This window comes from Elephas maximus, chromosome 12 (assembly GCF_024166365.1).
Source record: "Elephas maximus indicus isolate mEleMax1 chromosome 12, mEleMax1 primary haplotype, whole genome shotgun sequence".
In the NCBI taxonomy this organism is placed as follows: Eukaryota; Metazoa; Chordata; class Mammalia; order Proboscidea; family Elephantidae; genus Elephas; species Elephas maximus.
In genome coordinates, this window is record NC_064830.1 from 82,608,206 (window position 1) to 82,626,471 (window position 18,266).

Below are 18,266 nucleotides of genomic sequence, written 5' to 3' on the forward strand. Positions count from 1 at the left end.
TTCCCGTCTCTCAAGGCTCTCAGTCTTGTGCTACCTATTGTCCAATGTCCCAGACCTTTGTTTAATATCCTTTTGTAGGTTTTCTAATAAGGCAGGAGAGTTTATCCATGGCCAATTCCTCCATCATGACATTTTTTTGTGAAGTTTCAGTTTGAATCTTTTTTCCATTGGCTTGTTTGTCTTCTTCTTGTTGAATTCTAAGACTTCTTTTCACATTCTGATACAAGTCCCTTGTCAAATATAACAGAGTCTATGCTTTTAACCACTTCTTTTTGCTAGACTGAGAAGAATAGGGTGCGGAGGGGGATGTACACAGGCCATTGTAGTCACCCAGGAAAGACATGATTGTGTATTAGACTAGTATAGGGGTTTAGCTGGAACAAGGTAAAAATATCTAAAGAACAAGAACAAAAACAAACAAAAAATCCTTAAGGGATGCTGGGTCTATTAGTCTTCCGAATGTTCTTAAATAGTTTTGTTTTTTTTTTTTTAAATACAAACCCGAATCACTTCTCTGCTTGTATTAACCACAGGAGAATATCCCAGGACCCTAGGATGTACTCCCTTTTCCTGTTCCTTTTTCTGAGCCATGCAGTGGCGAATTGGAGAGTTCCAAATTCCAGGCAGGGTAAGTCCTAAGGGAGAGATCACCCTACGTGTTTTCTGCACATGTTAGAAAATGAAGTGTGTTTGGTATAGCTCAATTTATGTGCATGACGTTTTAGAGTGCTTTGGTGTGTGTGTGTGTATGAAGGATTTTCAGGACTATTCTAAAAGAGTTTTTGAAACCAAGGTTTTCTCACACTGGGTATATGTGGACACAGGTATGGTTAAAATTCACTAAAAATTTCCATCATGAGTGACTCTTTTGGGCTCTTTTACTAACTCATATTTGTATTTTTCAAGGTCACATAATTCAATTCTAGTTACACATTCAATGGCTTTCTTACAGATTTGCATCCATTGTTGCAAAAAATGGCAGTAAGTATTCCATTTTCTTTTAATCAAAATCCCTTCTACTGGAGCATGCCAACTTTTGGCTGTTATAGTTGACATTATCGCTTTGCCTTTTAGGAAGAAATAATAGAGGGAAGCTATCTGAACGGTAATGAACCCACTCTGTCCCCACTTGCTTCTTCCAAGAATTTCAAACAGAATGTGGCTGTGATCTCTCTGGAATGATTCCTTTTTAAGTTGTCTTTTCATTTTATTCCCATTGTAGCATTACTGGATCTCATACAGTTTCAAAGGTAACCCATTCTAGAGGGGAGGGGAGGAGAGGAGATGGGATAGATTTTTAATAAAAATTATTAATGGAAGTTTCTTAGGTGTACAAAGTGATGCATGCTCATTACAAAAATGTCAATCGATGCCCAAGTGTTTTCAAGTAGACACATTTTTTCCAGGCATATTTATTCTTCCTCTGTACTAGCAGAAGAACTAACATTTATCAAGGTCTTACTATGACAGGTGTGTTTGTTCTAAGTGCTTTACCCATATAAACTCATTTAATCCTCACAAGTACCCCTTGAGGTAGGTCCTGCTGTTATCCCATTGCATAGATTAATGAAAGTGAGGCACAGGGAAGTGAATCATTTGCTCAAGTTCACAGAGCTAAGAAGTGGTGGATGTGGCGTGTGTGCTGAGCAGCCTGGCTCCAGGGCCCACTTCCTTCACTGTCATCCTGTACGCTGCCTGCTGCACACTGACTGTGTTAGGCCCTGGGGACATGGGCAGGGAGATAGAGACTGCTGTGGGAAGACAGATGTTGACAAGTAATTCTAATATGAAGAGCTCCATGAAGAAATGGGGGCCATGACAGGGGTACCCCATTATGTTAAAATAAAAGATTGCCATAAATACTCTTCTCCCCAAAATAGCCCCAATTGGTAGTTTTGGGTATATCCTTTCAGCTAAAGATTTTATTTTTTCCTTTACTTATATACAACAAAAATGGGATTATAAAAGACAAGGAAACAAAAAACCCAAACCTCGTGCTGTCAAGTTGATTCTGACTCATAGCAACCCTATAGCGATCTTACAGGACACAGTAGAACTACCTCATAGGATTTCCAATTAGTGGTTGTTGGATTCAAACTGCCAACCTTTTGGTTAGCAGCCAAGCTCTTGACTACTGTACCACCAGGGCCCCAAAAGACAATTAAACCTGTTGCCATCAAGTTGATTCTGACTCATAGCAACCCTATAGGACAGAGTAGAACTGCCCCATAGGGTTTCCAGGGAGCTCCTGGTGGATTTGAACTGCTGACTGTTTCGTTAGCAGCCATGGTTCTTAACCACTACGCCACCAAGTTTTCTAAAAGGCAATTAGCGGGCATTTATTTACTGCGTCAGACAGCATTCTAATCACGTTACATGTGTGTGAACTAATTTAATTTTCACAATTATTATCCATATTACATAGAAAGGAAACTGAAGCACAGAGAATTTAAGCAAATATGCCTAAGGTCACACAACTAAGTGGTAGAGCCAGGATTCAAATCCAGGTTTTGAGGCCACACTTCTAATGGTGCCTATACCAGTCTCTCGTGGTATATACATGGCGCCTGATTTTTAAACTTAATATAGTACAGACATCTTTCCAAATCAATATGTTTGGATTTAAGTGGGTTGTTTGGAGAATTAGAATATTGCAGACAGCTCGGAAATTGATCACCGACTTTGAGAGAATGGGATCCAGGCGGAGTCCTAAGATTAGAACTTCCCATGGTGTGGCCAGCATAACAAATAAACTGCTTTGAAGCACAAAGCTCCTGGTATCCCTGGCCCATTCCTTTTATCCTCTCTGGAGTTCCCTGGGCACTCAGCTAGCACAGCACTGCTTGTAGGGTAACCTGTAGTCACAACCTTCACCCGTTTGTCTTCGGTGGAAGATCCCATGTGTGGACAGCAGACCTGCCCCGCAGAGTCCTGGCCTATCTGAATTCGAGGAATGTCGCCTTCACCCTCGCCAGCCTGCAGGTGAGTACTTGAGCCGCATAGGTATGTTCCCCAATCAGTGCTCGGGGATTGCAAACTCAGGGGCCAGGTAAGTTGGAGAAGTGGGCAGAAATATACTTCACTTTCAGAATCACAGAGGCTCACCTCTGCTTTCAGTGACATCATTTCGCTAACTTGAAATCAGTCATGGTGGGAATATTTACACCATGGGAATTGGTAAATGCTACAGATGCATAGTGGTAAGAACTCAGCTGCTAACCAAAAGGTCAGCAGTTCAAATCCACCAGCTGCTCCTTGGAAACCCTATGGGGCAGTTCTAGTCTGTCCTGTAGGGTCGCTATGAGTCAGAATCGACTCGATGGCAACAGGCTTTTTTTTTTTTTTTTCCCGACAGATCAGAACCGGGCAGTGTTTCATTCCGCTGTACATAGGGTCTCGATGAGTCGGAACTGACTCGACGGCACTTAATAACAGATCAGGGCTTAATTTATTGCTTTTTTGGTGGTCTAGATTTAAGAAAGTGTTAATGATGCAGACTAAACTTAAAAGCGTGCTGTGCCTGCAGCCATTACATTGTGAATAGCATGGAAAACTGAGGAGCTGTTCTTTCAGCATTCACAGACTGTTAGCTGAGTGGCACACTATTAGTCAATGTCACTGAGTTGCAGATGTGGAAGTTCTGTTGACCAGTGTTGGTGTGTATATTTTCACCACGATAAAAAAAGGGCTATTATCTGATTGAGCCAAGAAGTCACTCCCATCATTGAGAAACTAGTGAAGTTCTGACATACGTCGTTGTTATTTCAGTTTCTTCTCACTCTTTAATGTAAACAGAAATATCAATCAACATTCACGTCAGAACTACAGTCAGAGCACTGCTTGTTAGCCGTTTACCAGGACACCACTAGTTGGAGGTGACTGAAGACCTCATGTGGAAACCCTGGTGGCATAGTGGTTAAAAGCGACGGCTGCTAACGGGAAGGTTGGCAGTTTGAATCCACCAGGTGCTCCTTGGAAAACTGTATGGGGCAGTTCTACTCTGTCTTATAGGGTCACTATGAGTTGGAATCCACTCGACAGCGATGGGTTTGGTCTTTTGATTGATGGCTTTATGGCATCTGTGTTCTTTCTCCTGTACATCCGTCTGTGGCAACCGGAAGAAAGGCAATTCCTTGCCTTTCCTCTTTAGCAATGGCGTTTTTGATGAGATATGCATACTTTGATCTGAGATACACTACCTCACTTTATGTATGTATATATGTATATATAAACTCCTGGCAAGTCCATATGTGTCAGAGTAGAACTGCTTGTGGCCCTTTGCGAATGGATTACCAGGCCTTTCCTCCGAGGTGCCTCTGGGTGGTCTTGAACTGCCAACATTTTTGTTAGAAGCCAAGCACTTAGCCATTTATACCACCTCGGGGACTACACACACACACATTTTTTCATTCAATATCTGTTTATTTAGTATCTACTTTTGGAGCCCTGGTGGCACCATGGTTAAGAGCTCAGCTGCTAACCAAAAGGTGGGCAGTTCGAATCCACCAGCTGCTCCTTGGAAACCCTATGGGGCAGTTCTACTCCACCACATAGGGTCACTGTGAGTTGGCAATGTTTTTTGTGCTAGGAACAGTTCTAGACACTGGTGACTCAGTGGAGGACAAGGCAGCCATGCTTACCACCTGCACGAACTAGATTCATTCTAGTGGGGAGATGTTAAGTAAATAATTATTCAACCCCTTCATGATAGAGAATAATGGCTGATGCTTATCGAGCACTTACTGTGGGTCAGGCACTATTGTAAACACTCTACACACTCATTTAATCCTCCTAACAACCCTACATGGAAAGTCCTATTATTGTCTCTTTCAGATGAGGAAAATAGGCCCAGAGGTGGTGTTGCAGATTTAGTGAGTAAAAATATAGGACACTCAGTTAAATTTGAATTGTACATAAACAAGGGATAGATTTGCTTTTTTTAGTGTAAGTATGTCCCATGTAATGTTTTGGACGTGCTTATACTAAAAAATTATTTGTTGTTTATCTGAAATTCAAATTTAACTGGGCATCCTATGTTTTATCTAGCAACCCTAGTTAAGTAACTTGCTCAACGACACAGTCAGTAAGTGGCAAGGCAGAGATTTACACATGGTACTCTGATTCTGGAAGAAAGGCTTGGTGATGTACTTCTAAAAAAAATCACCCAGTGAAAACCCTATGTATCACTATGGCCTGATACCATTGTGCATGGGGCTTTCACGAGTTGGGGCCAACCTGATGGCAGCTAACAAGAAATCTGGTTCCAAGACTTGTTGGCCTGGCAGAGACTGGAGAAATATGGCCCCCGGACAGCCTTTCAGCTCAGTAATGAAGTCATTCATTCCTGAGGTTCACCCTTCAGCTAAAGATTGGACAGGCCCATAAAACAAAACAGACTAAAGGGGCATACCAGCCCAGGGGCAAGGACTAGAAGGGAGGAGGGAACAGGAAAGCTGGTAATATGGAACCCTAGATTGAGAAGGGAGAGTGTTGACTTGTCGTGGGGTTGTTAACCAGTGTCATAAAACAATTTGTGTACTAAATGTTTAATGAGAAACTAGTTTGTTCTGTGAACCTTCATCTAAAGTACAATAAAAAAACGAAAAAAAGAATCACTATTAAAAAAAAAAAAAAGTCTGGTTCCAGAGCCCACGTCTTGCCCCTGACACCACACTATTCTACCTTCCTAGAGCACCTCATTTAAGGGAGATTTAGAAAAGAATTCCCTAGATACCAGAGAGGTGTGTTTGTCCATTCTGCCTGAATTTTGCTCCTGTGCTGGTAGCGTGGAGCATGGGAAGAGTTTTATCCAGCACCCATTTGGTGTACTGAGCTTTCTGGGAAGATGCCAGCTGCTCTGGTCTAAAAACTCAATCATCTACAGAGATCAGATAGGTGGAGTAATGAGGAAATCAGGCTGGCTGGGAGCTGGGGAGTGATTCCAGGGATCAACTGCCCCTTGGCCCTTCTGATTATCATCAGGTGGGGATGCATGCCCAGAGTTGCTATCATATCTTTGCATTTTCCAACAGAAGTTGGACATCCGGATTCTTGTGTGGAATCCTCTGACTTTTAAATATTGGCAGCTAATGAAACATTTTGGAGCTACCCGTACCCTACCTGTTGCCGTCAGGTTGATTTTGACTCATAGTGACCCCATAGGGCAGCGTAGAACTGCCCCGTAGAGTTTCCAAGGAGTGCCTGGTGGATTCGAACTGTCAAGATCTTGGTTAGCAGCCATAGCTCTTAACCGCTACTCCACCAGGGTTTCCATTTTGGAGCTAGCCAGAAGGAATTTATCTGCAGGGTGCCTGTTTGTAGTCTCTGCTGTGAAGTAGGTGCAATGGCTGGGCCGCTGGCCATGGTGCTGACCATGAGCTCCCAGCCTGTTCTGACCAACTGTCCTGACTGCACATCCAGGCAGCCATGGAAAATCACCTGGAGCAGCGTTTGTACCAGCCCCAGAAGCTACTGGAGGACCTGAGGGAAACAGATGCCCAGCAGTTCCGTACCGCCATGAAATGCCTCTTAGAAGACAAGAAGGACCGCTTGGTGAGATGTTCTTGGCACCTTGGGAGTAGGGTAGTCCAGGGCTTGTGGTTGTTTGTTGAATTGAATAAGTTTGACTCAGATTTGGCCCTTCTATATCTCTCCCTCCTTTTTTCTCCCTCCTCAACCCCCTTGGAAGCTTCAGGTCCTTGGTTCTCACCTACTTCAAAGCTCAAATGAAGAGCCTTACGGTTCATGTTCTTATGGGTATTAAGAAGTGAGGGGGAACTGAGGACCTTCCAGTAATTTGGTTCATAAACATCCATGAACAATAAGTTTGCACCAGTGGGCACTGGGTTCAGAGATGAAAGACTGTCTGCCCTTAAGGGGCTTACAGTCTGGAGAGGAGATAAAAAACAGAAGGAGATCAGTTTTACAAAATGAAATTAGCGACATAAAAAAGCCTCTGGATCCAAAAGGTTCTCAGGACCTGGAAGGGTGAAGTTCGGTGTTTTTTTTGTCGGAGACAGTGTAATGTGGAGCGGTGTTTTCCAAAAGGGGTTGAAACATATGAACATTTTGATAATTATGTGTTTATTTTAATTTCAATTATTTAAATATAATGAACACCTCAAACCTGCGAGTTTGGTAGGGATGAGTTATTTTCCTTTGAAGTAAATTTAAGTTAAAAAACAGTTCGTAAAGGAAAATGTGATGTAAATAATAGTGAAGGCAGTGCAAAGATGTGGCAAAAATGGGCATGGTGGTCTGTGAGAAAGAGATCGATTAATGTGTATTGAGGGTTTATTACATGTCAGGTATTATTCAAGGGAGTGATCAGCAAACTTTTTCTGTGAAGGACTAAACCCGTCACTGTCAAGTTGATTCCAACTCATAGTGATATTCTAGGACAGAGTAGAACTGCTCCACAGGGTTTCCAAGGCTGTAATCTTTACTGAGGAGCCCTGGTGGCACAGTGGTTAAGAGCTCAGCTGCTAATCAAAAGGTCGGCAATTTGAATCCACCACCTGCTCCTTGGAAACCCTATGGGGCAGTTCTACTCTGTGCTACAGGGTCATTATGAGTCAAAATCTTCTAGGCGGCAATGGGCAATATTTACTGAAGTGGATCGCCACATCTTTCTCTTGCAGAGCAGCTGGTGGGTTCGAACTGCTGACCTTTTGTTTAGCAGCTGAGTGCTTAACCACTATGCCACCAGGGCTTCTTGTAAAGGACTAGATAATAAATATTTGAAGCTTTATGGGCCACACTGTCTCTGCTGCACTCACTTGCTTAGAGCTGGCATTGTAGCTCTAAAGCAGTCATAGATGATAGATAAACAAATGGGCACAGCCATGTTCTAGTGTCTTAGTTACTTAGTGCTGCTGTAACAGGAATACAAGTGGGTGGCTTTAAGAAACAGAAGCTTACTCTCTCACAGTTTAGGAGGCTGGAAGTTTGAATTCAGGGTGCCAGCTCTAGGGGAAGTCTTTCTATGTTGGCTCTGGGGAAGGTCCTTGTCTCCTTTCAACACCTGTGGGCCCAGTGTTCCCTGGAGATCTCCATGTGTCTTGGCATTAGTCTTCCCCTGGGTCTAGAATGTTCTCAGTGCAGGGACCCTGGGTCCAAAGGATGTACTCTGCTCCTGCCTCTTGGTGGTAAGAGGTCCCCTGATCTCTGCTTGTTTGTTTAATCTCTTTTATATCCCAAGAAATTGAAGATACAACTTAATCTTATAGATTGTATCCTGCTTCATTAACATAACTCCCTCTAATCCTGCCTCGTTAACATCATGGAGGTTAGAATTTACAACACAGAGGATAATTACATCGGATCACAAAACCAGAGGTCAGATGAGAAGATTGCAGAGAGAGTGAGCTTTGCCAGAACATTCACTTATATACTGGATGAAGGCCACACCCTCAAGGAAACTCCTTTTCCAACAAATCGGCTGCTCACATTAGATCACAAAATGAAAGATGATTACATAGTGTCTGCCAAACTACTGAAAACCATAGCCTAACTAAGTTGACACATAACATTAATCACCACATCTGTGATATTGAAATATATAGCATGTAATATTTGCTGAGTATTTACTAGGTACTGGGCATTTTACGTTTATTATCTTATTGAATTCTTACATATATCTAAGAGGTAGGCACTAGTTGTATCTCCATTTTACAGAGGAGAAACCTGAGACTTAAAAAGGATAAATAATGTATGCAAGCACACAGAGATAATAAGTGGAGGGCCTGGGATTTGAACCTAGGAATGTCTGATCCTAAGACTATTGGGTTTAACCTATAGGTTTAACAGTTGTGAGAATTAAATGAGATGGTGCATGCTTGCTCCATGCTTGGCATGGTGCCTTGTGTGTAGTCAATGCTCAGTAAAGTAGTAGCTGTCATTTTTCGAGGGTGTGTTGGGTAAAGGTCAGAGGGATTGGTCAGATTGGAACTTAACCTTGTCAGCATTCCTGGGTTCTGTGGTCTAAATGAACCACTCACTTACTCATGCTAACAAGCTCTTTTTTCAGTAACTTCTAGGTACCACGTACTCCATAGGCACATGGCTTGGGCCTCGAGAACTTTTTTGCTTAATTCTGGCTACACATTAGAATCAACCGGCTGTTTAGGTTCCACCCCAGACTAATTAAATCAGAATCTAGGGGTGTGGTGCTGGGAATCAGTATTTTTAAAAAGCTCCCCAGGTGGTTCTTTTTTTTTTTTTTTTGTGCTTTAGGTGAAAGTTTACAGCTCAGGTTAATTTCTCACTCAAAAACTTATACACATACTGTCTTGTGACATTAGTTACAATGCCCACAATATGACAGCATGCTCCCCATTTCCATCCCAGGTTCCCTGTGTTCATTCGTCCAGTTCGTGTCCCTTCCTGCCTTCTCATCTTGCTTTTGGACAGTAGTTACCCATTTGGTCTCATATATTTGATTCAACTAAGGAGCACATTTCTCAAGTGTGTTATTTTTTTGTTTTGTAGACCTGTCTAATTTTTGTCTGAAAAGTGGGCTTTGGGAATGGTTTCAGTTCTGGGTTAGCAGAATGTCCAGGGGCCATAGTTTCAGGGGGTTCCTCCAGTCTCTGTCAGACCACTAAGTCTGGTCTTTTTTCTTGAATTTGAATTTTGTTCTACATCTTTCTCCCACTTTTTCTGGGACTCTCTGTTGTGATCCTTGTCAGAGTGGTTGTTGGTGGTAGCCAGGCACCATCTAGTTCTTCTGGTCTCAGGCAGGTGGAGTCTCTGGTTCATGTGGCCCTTTAGTTCTTTGGGTCCCCAGGTGATACTGACGGGTAGCCAGGAGTGAGAACCACTGGTTTGCAGACAAGGCAGGCCCATACACATCTTAATGCATCGTAGAACTTCATTCCAAATGCTCCAGGAGCACATAGTAGAGGGAGATTTGTTTTGACCGAGGTTGGAGGGGATGAGAGAAGATTTCACTGAGGAGCCGATGATTGAACTTGGCCGTAAAGGATGAGCTAGATTTCTCTAAGGAGTCCCTGGGTGACAGAAATGGCTAAGCATTCAACTACTAACTGAAAGGTTGGTGGTTTGAAGCCACCCAGAAGTGCCTTGGAAGAAAGCCTTGATGATCTGCTTCTGAAAGATCACAGTCATGGAAAACCCTATGGAATGCAGTTCTGCTCTGACACACGTGGCGTTGCTATGAGTTGGAATTGACTCAATGGTCTGGGGTTTTCTGGTCTTAGATTTCTCTAGAAGGAGATGGGAAGCGCATTCCAGCTACAACAAGGCCTGAAGGGTAATAGTTGTAGAGTGTCTGGACGGTGAGAAGTCACCTAGTGTGAGTGGAACAGGTGAAGGGTTTGACTTTGTAGGCTGCGGAGAGTTCTAGAAGGTTTGACATAGGAGTGTGATGTTGGCTAGTGGTTCTAGATTTCTCCACTGCTGCAAAGTGTGGTCTCGTTCAAGGGCTTCCAAATTGAGAGGCAGCTCTCAGGACAACCCTGGTGTCTTTCATTCCTTCAGGAGCTGGAGGACATTGTCATTGACTTGGGAGAGATTCGGGAACAAGCCTTGCAGAGCCCTGGTGTGAACCGCAGCCTGTTTCTTGTCACACTGGAGAGATGTTTCCAGGTGCTGAATGCCCTAGAGTGTGTGAAGATCCTGGGCAGGGTGCTGAGGGGTTCCTCAGGCAGCTTTCTCCAGCCAGACATCACACAGAGGCTTCCCCGGGACCTTCGTGAAGACGCTTTTAAGAACCTGTGAGTACTTCCTTTCAGCCCCTCTTAACTTCACTGCCTACCCTCAGCAGCTGTTATGAGAACTCAAGGAGGAAATATATGGCAGAGGGGAGAAGGCAGAGGGGGACAGGTTCAGATGTGAAGACTGGAGCAGAAGCTTAAAATTTGTATTCAGATATGGTCTGATTAAAACAATTCCTCCCAAATTTCAATCCTTCTTGTACCGTTTTCACAATTTTAGCCATATCTGAACCCTGGTAGTGCAATGGTTAAGGCTTCAACTGCTGACCGAAAGGCCATTTGAACCCACCAGTGGCTTCGTGGAAGAAAAGACCTGGTGATCTGCTTCCATAAAGATTACACCCCAGGAAACCCAATGGGGCTGTTCTATTCTGTCCTAATAGGGTTCCTATGAGTCAGAATCTACTTGACAGCACACAACAACATCAACATACACCACCTGTACTATTGCTGCTTTTCTTTATATTGACTCATTCTTTTTACTTAAAATATTTATTTAAAAAGTAAAGTTGGTATCATTACTGTAAATGGGAAGCCAATGTCATTTGTAACCATAAAAGTAAATACAATGAAAACAAACATGTCACTAAATCCTAGCTAGATATGTTGCCTGCTTGAGGCTCTGAGCCTAGGACCTATTTCCTTACTTAAAGAAGGAGACTTGTTGTTGTTAGCTGATGTTGATTAGACTGCGACTCATAGTGACTTTATGTATAACAGAACAAAATGTTGTCTGGTCCTGCACCATCTTCATGGTCGTAGCTATGTTTGAGTCCATTGTTTTCACCACTGTGTCAATCCATCTCACTGAGGGGTTCCTTCAACTCCACAGATTCTCCACTTTACCAACCATGATGTCCTTTTTAAGTGATTGCTCTTTCCTAATGACCTGCCCAAAGTAAGCGAACCAGAGTCTCACCATTCTAGCTTCTAAGGAGCATTCTGGTTGTATTTCTTCTAAGACTGATGTGTTTGTTCTCCTGGCAGTCCACAGTAGATTCAATATTCTTCCCCAATACCACAACTGGGAGGAGATTAGCATGTGTTAAAAATCTACTGGAGTCCCTGGGTGGTGCAGATGGTTAGTGTTCTCGGTTACTAACCAAAAGGTTGGCAGTTTGAGTCCACCCAGAGGTGACTAGGGAGAAAGACCTATTGATTTACTTCTGAAAAATCAGCCACTGAAAGCCCTATGAAGCGCAGTTCTACTCTGACACGATGGGGTCACCATGAGTTGGAATGGACCAGATGGTAACTGGTTCTGGTCTAGTAAAGGCCTACTATCACTAAACTGAGACTTCCTGCTTGAAGGAAAGCAGAAGGGTTGACAGAGCACTGAAAAAAGGAGTAATTTTTTCCTTTTGGGATGGTAGGCTAATTAATGTTTGTTAGCACTTAGCTTTATGTAAAATTACACTTTGGGGATCACCTAATTAGATGACTGTATCTAGGATGGATGTCAGAGGAGACTCTGAAACTTGCTCTCGAATGTTGAGCAGCTAAAGCAAAAGGAAGAATTGATGAAGTGAAAGAACTGAACAGAAGATTTCAAAGGGCGGCCTGAGAAGACAAAGTAAAGTATTATAATGACATGTGCAAAGAGCTGGAGATGGAAAACCAAAAGGGAAGAACACGCTCAGTGTTTCTCAAGCTGAAAGAACTGAAGGAAAAAAATTCAAGCCTCGAGTTGCAATAGTGAAGGATTCCATGGGGAAAATATCAAATGAAGGAGGAAGCATCAAAAGAAGATGGAAGGAATACACAGAGTCATTATACCAAAAAGAGTTAGTCGATGTTCAACCATTTCAAGAGGTGGCATATGATCAGGAACTGATGGTACTGAAGGAAGAAGTCCAAGCTGCTCTGAAGGCATTGATGAAAAACAAGGCTCCAGGAATTGATGGAATATCAATTGAGATGTTTCAACAAACAGATGCAGCGCTGGAGGCGCTCGCTCGTCTATGGCAAGAAATATGGAAGACAGCTTCCTGGCCAACTGACTGGAAGAGATCCATATTTATGCCTATTCCCAAGAAAGGTGAGCCTATTGAATGTGGAAATTATAGAACAATGTCATTAATATCACACGCAAGCAAAATTTTGCTGAAGGTCATTCAAAAACAGCTGCAGTGGTATATTGACAGGGAACTGCCAGAAATTCAGGCTGGTTTCAGAAGAGGACGTGGAACCAGGAATATTGTTGCTGATGTCAGATGGATCCTGGTTGAAAGCAGAGAATACCAGAAAGATGTTTACCTGTGTTTTATTGACTATGCAAAGGCATTCGAGTGTGTGGATCGTAACACGTTATGGATAACATTGCGAAGAATGGGAATTCCAGAACACTTAGTTGTGCTCATGAGGAATCTTTACATAGATCAAGAGGCAGTTGTTCGGACAGAACAAGGGGATACTGATTAGTTTAAAGTCAGGAAAGTTGTGTGTCAGGGTTGTATTCTTTCACCATACCTATTCAACCTGTATGCTGAGCAAAAAATACGAGAAGCTGGACTATATGAAGAAAAATGGGGCATCAGGATTGGAGGAAGACTCATTAACAACCTGCGTTATGCAGATGGTACAACCTTGCTTGCTGAAAGTGAAGAGGACTTGAAGCACTTACTAATGAAGATCAAAGACCACAGCCTTCAGCATGGATTGCACCTCAACATAAAGAACAAAAATCCTCACAATTGGACCAATGAGCAACACCATGATAAATGGAGAAAAGATTGAAGTTGTCAAGGATTTCATTTTACTTGGATCCACAATCAACAGCCATGGAAGCAGCAGTCAAGAAATCAAAAGACGCATTGCATTGGGCAAATCTGCTGCAAAGGGCCTCTTTAAAGTGTTGAAGAGCAAAGATGTCACCTTGAAGACTAAGGTGCGCCTGACACAAGCCATGATATTTTCAATTGCATCATATGCATGTGAAAGCTGGACAATGAGTAAGGAAGACTGAAGAACTGATGTCTTTGAATTGTGGTCTTGGCGAAGAATATTGAATATACCATGGACTGCCAAAAGAACGAACAAACCTGTCTTGGAAGGAGTCCAACCAGAATGCTCCTTAGAAGCAAGGATGGCGAGACAGCATCTTACATACTTTGGACATGTTGTCAGGAGGGATCAGTCCCTGGAGAAGGATATCATGCTTGGCAAGGTACAGGGTCAGTGGAAAAGAGGAAGACTCTCAGCAAGGTGGATTGACACAGTGCCTGCGACAATGGACTCAAGCATAGCAATGATTGTAAGGATGGCGCAGGACTGGGTGGTGTTTCATCCTGTTGTGCATAGGGTTGCTATGAGTCTGAACCAACTCAATGGCACCTAACAACAACAACATCTAGGAATCGAAGGGCTCTAAACAGCTCCCTCCTTTTACTAATTGTATCTCTTTAATCTAACCCTAACCCAATGCCATCAAGTCAATTCTGACTCATAGCAACCCTATAGGACAGAGTAGAGCTGCCCCATAGGATTTCCACGGAGTGGCTGGTGGATTAGAACTGCTGACCTTCTGGTTAGCAGCCATAGCTCTTAACCACTGCACCACCAGGGCCCCTGTAGCTCTTTAGGGCCTTAAAAATGATTTAGGAGAAGGAAAAGACCAACAGGATGACAGTGGCTTGGAAGATTCTATCATCTCTCTTTATAGCCAAAGGACCACAGGAGAAACAGACATCTGACCTTATTTTGTCTCCAGGATGTCCTTTTTTTTTTTTTCGATCAAGATACATATCACATGAAACCCCTTTGCTCTGTAGGTCATTGCATAAACCTTCTTAATTTCAGCACTTTTCTCCCACCCCATTCACTCAGATTATGGGAGTGGAAGTGGAGTGAACATCATTGAGGGAAGCAGTTTATTGACCATGGTGCATCTGGTTGCAAGTGACAGCAAACCCATTCCTACCGGAAACTGCTGAATCATGTAATCAAATAGTTTAGGTGTAAGGCTGAAATCAGGCACAGCTGGATCCAGAGGCTCCATTTATGCCATCGGGAACATCTTTGGCTCTTTATCTCTCAGCTCTGCCCTCCTCTGGGTTGGCCTCACTCCCAGGCAGGCAGATGTGGTGGCACCGGCAGTTCCAGGCTTACCGCCTTAGAGTGCCAAGGCTAAGGGAGTCAACGAGCCTCTCTTTCCAACAGTTCCAAAAAGAGCCCTAGACCTGATTCTCATTGGTTCAGACTGGGTCCTGTGCCCAGCCTTGAGCCAATCACTGTTGCTAAGGGTATCTAATATGCTGAATGGCTTAGATGTGGGTCACAATCAAACGTGGACCAAGAATGGGAGTAGGGCGGTTTACCCAAGAAAAATTGAGGAGTTGTTGTGAGAGAAGAGGGGTGGATACTGGGCAGGCAAACCCCACAGATGTTCACTACAACAACCAGTGTTATTCAGACCCTGAATAAGAACCAGGGGATAGGTCCGAGTCTTGCAGACACAAAGACAATAGAAAAATACAGATGTAACATTGTCTGACTCCAGATTTCCAGCTCTTGAGTAAAAAAAAAAAAAAATTTTTTTCTGAAATATATCCTACTTCCAATGAAGCCATCCTAATGGATATCCTTCACAGATGAAGAAACTGAGGCCCAAAGGGGGACTGCATCCCTGAGGTGACCCCATGGGACTTGAATTAATCTTCACTCAGCCCAGGTCTCCCAAATCCCAGTTTTGGCTTCTTTCCACCCCACCCTGCCATGCCTCTTCTTGTGAGAATGATGTCATTAACCCCCTACCCATTTCCCAAATGAGGAAACTGAGGCCTGGAATGCTGAAAAAACTTGCCTTAAGTCAGACTACTAGGGAATGATAACCAAAAAACCAAACCTGTGCCATTGAGTTGATTCTGACTCATAGCGACCCTCTAGGACAGAGTAGAACTACCTCGTAGGGTTTCCAAGGAGCAGCTGGTAGATTTGAACTGCTGACCTTTTGGTTAGCAGGTGAACTCTTAACCACTTCCCCAAAAGGGGCAGATAAATTTCTTCAAAAAATTTAAAAATATGAAGTTTAAGGAAAATCTTGCCCATTTGCAAAATCCTGACTCTATCATTGCCTGGTGGCATATTGGATAAGCGCTATGGCTGCTAACCAAAAGGTTGACAACTCGAATCCAGCAGCCACTCGTTGGAATCCCTATGGGGCAGTTGTACTCTGTCCTGTAGGATCATTACGAGTCAGAATCGACTCTATGGCAATGGGTTTGTGTTTTTTTGTTGTTGTTGTTGTTCACCTACTTTCGCTCTTACCAAAAAAGAAAAAAAAATTAGAGAAGAAAGTTTGCCTGTTCCCCAGTGAGGTGGGTAAGTGGTGGTAGGGATAAAGTTTAAGTTTAGAAAAGGTTGGCGAATTGGTTATTTGGTGAATTGTTTCTACCGGTGGATGGAGTACGGGTGAGGAAAGGCTTCTAGGATGAGGAGACTCAATTGAGTTTTGAAGGGTGAGCTGGGGGGTCATCAGGACCAAATGCTGCTGGAAGATGAAGTCATATTTGGACCAAATGAGCCCTCTGGACACGGCAACAAGGAGATCATTGGTGACTTGGGTCACAAGGAGTAGTATGGTGATGGGGAAACCAGATTGCAGTGGTGTAAAAAGTGACCAAGAGGTGAGACACTGGAGACAATATGTGAGGACCACACTCTGGAAGGTTTTTGGCTGTGAAGAGAAAGAGAGAAAAATGGGAATACAGCTCCAGATAGCAATGAAGTGGGGGTGCATTGGCTGTTTTGACCCTCCCTTCCTTTAAGCAGGGCCCACCTGTTTCCTCCTGAATTGACACCTGTGTTTGTGTCATTCAGATCTGCGGTGTTCAAAGATCTCTACGACCAAACCTCGGCTCATACCCAGCGAGCTCTCTACTCCTGGATGACTGGGATTTTGCAGACATCTTCCAACGCCACCAGTGAGCCCCTGCTTCAAGATAGGATTACTCTTTGGGGAAGTCCATCCTCTAAAGAAGGGCTTCATCTCTGAAAACAGGGGTTTGATCTCTTTGTCTCTTATGATTTTTAGTCCCTACTTCCAAAAAGGGGTTGAGGTGGCTTATGGGATAAACACAAAGCCCATTTTATCAACACTCTTTTTACATGTTGATGTCTCTGAAATAAGGGATGCGTCTGTATCTTACAATCAATGGTGTGTCCTAGTTTCTTATTAGAATGTAGATAATGATGATATCCTAGATTCGATGAGAATCTTTAGCGTTACAGGTTTAACATCTGTATAAGTTAAGATGGGACAAGATAATTTTATTAGAAAATCCAGACAATAAAGCACAAAATTTAGGTCTGAGCTTCTTAAACACTCAAAGCAGACTTAGGTCAGGATTAATGTATGTCACAGATGTTTATTAAAAGCCTATTATGTGCCAGCTACTGGGGATACCTTGGTGGCACGATGGTTAAGTGCTTGGCTGCTAGCTGAAAGGTTGGTGGTTCAAATCCACCAGCTACTCCTCGTTTATGAACACCAAAATTTGAATTTCATATAGTAATTTTCACGGCACAAAATATTCTTTTGATTTTCCCTTCAACCATTAAGAAATATGTTTGGAATTGAATTGTGTCTCCCAGAAATGTGTGTGGTAAATCCTCACCCCTATAGTGGTTATGGAAACCCTGGTGGCGTAGTGGTTAAGTGCTACGGCTGCCAACCAAAGGGTCGGCAGTTGGAATCCGCCAGGCGCTCCTTGGAAACTCTATGGGGCAGTTCTACTCTGTCCTGTAGGGTCGCTATGAGTCGGAATCGACTTGATGGCACTGGGTTTGGTTTTGGTATAGCGGTTATAATCCCATTTGGGCAGGGACCGATTACATAATGAGCAAGGTGTGTAGGGGCTTACTTGTGTTTACTTACTAATCTACAGTGCACAATTTCACCAGTCGTTTGCCACATCAAAGTACCCTCCATACCATGGTTACTGGTTAACCTGCCCCAGCATTTGGGAATGGGTTTTCTTTGTCATGTTAATGAGGCAATATTAGTGTAGGGTGTGTCTTAAGTCAATCTCTTTTGAGATACACAATAAAACCAAAACAAAACTTGTTGCTGTCCAGTTGATTCCGACTCATAGCGACTCTACAGGACAGAGTAGAACAGCCCCATAGGGTTTCCGAGGAGTGCCTGGTGGATTCGAAGTGTCAACTTTTGGTTAGCAGCTGTAGCTCTTAACCACTACGACACCAGGGTTTCCAGATACACGGCGTTCCCCTTTATCTGTGGGGGATATGTTCGAAGTCCTCCAGTGGATGCCTGAAACCTCGGATAGTACCGAACCATATATATGTACTATGTTTTTTTCCTACACATGCATACCTATGATAAAGTTTAATTTATAAATTAGACACAGTAAGAGATTAACAATAACTAATAATAAAATAGAACAATTATTAAGTAAAATAAATGTTACTTGAACACAAGCACTGTGATACGGAGACAGCTGATTTGATAACCGAGGAGGCTGCTAAGTGGCTGACGGGTGGGTAGCGTATACAGGATGGATATGCTGGACC

The 18,266-nt window shown here is 43.1% G+C and overlaps 1 protein-coding gene and 1 long non-coding RNA gene across 2 annotated transcripts in view; both read left to right on the forward strand.

The window, feature by feature from the left end:
- The first annotated feature begins 538 nt into the window (after nucleotides 1–538).
- Nucleotides 539–1,244, forward strand: LOC126087189 (uncharacterized). The gene is made up of 3 exons (XR_007519682.1): nucleotides 539–628; nucleotides 953–981; nucleotides 1,075–1,244. It is a non-coding gene; the product is annotated as an uncharacterized LOC126087189 (long non-coding RNA).
- A 167-nt stretch (nucleotides 1,245–1,411) lies between these two features.
- The window catches only part of OTOA (otoancorin), a 71,114-nt gene continuing 54,259 nt past the window's right edge, over nucleotides 1,412–18,266 (forward strand). The window contains exons 1-4 of the mRNA XM_049904394.1: nucleotides 1,412–2,982; nucleotides 6,386–6,552; nucleotides 10,501–10,736; nucleotides 16,554–16,657. Of these exons, the coding sequence (XP_049760351.1) occupies nucleotides 6,427–6,552; nucleotides 10,501–10,736; nucleotides 16,554–16,657 (466 nt within the window). The 5' untranslated portion in view covers nucleotides 1,412–2,982; nucleotides 6,386–6,426. The remainder of the gene's footprint in view (nucleotides 2,983–6,385; nucleotides 6,553–10,500; nucleotides 10,737–16,553; nucleotides 16,658–18,266) is intronic.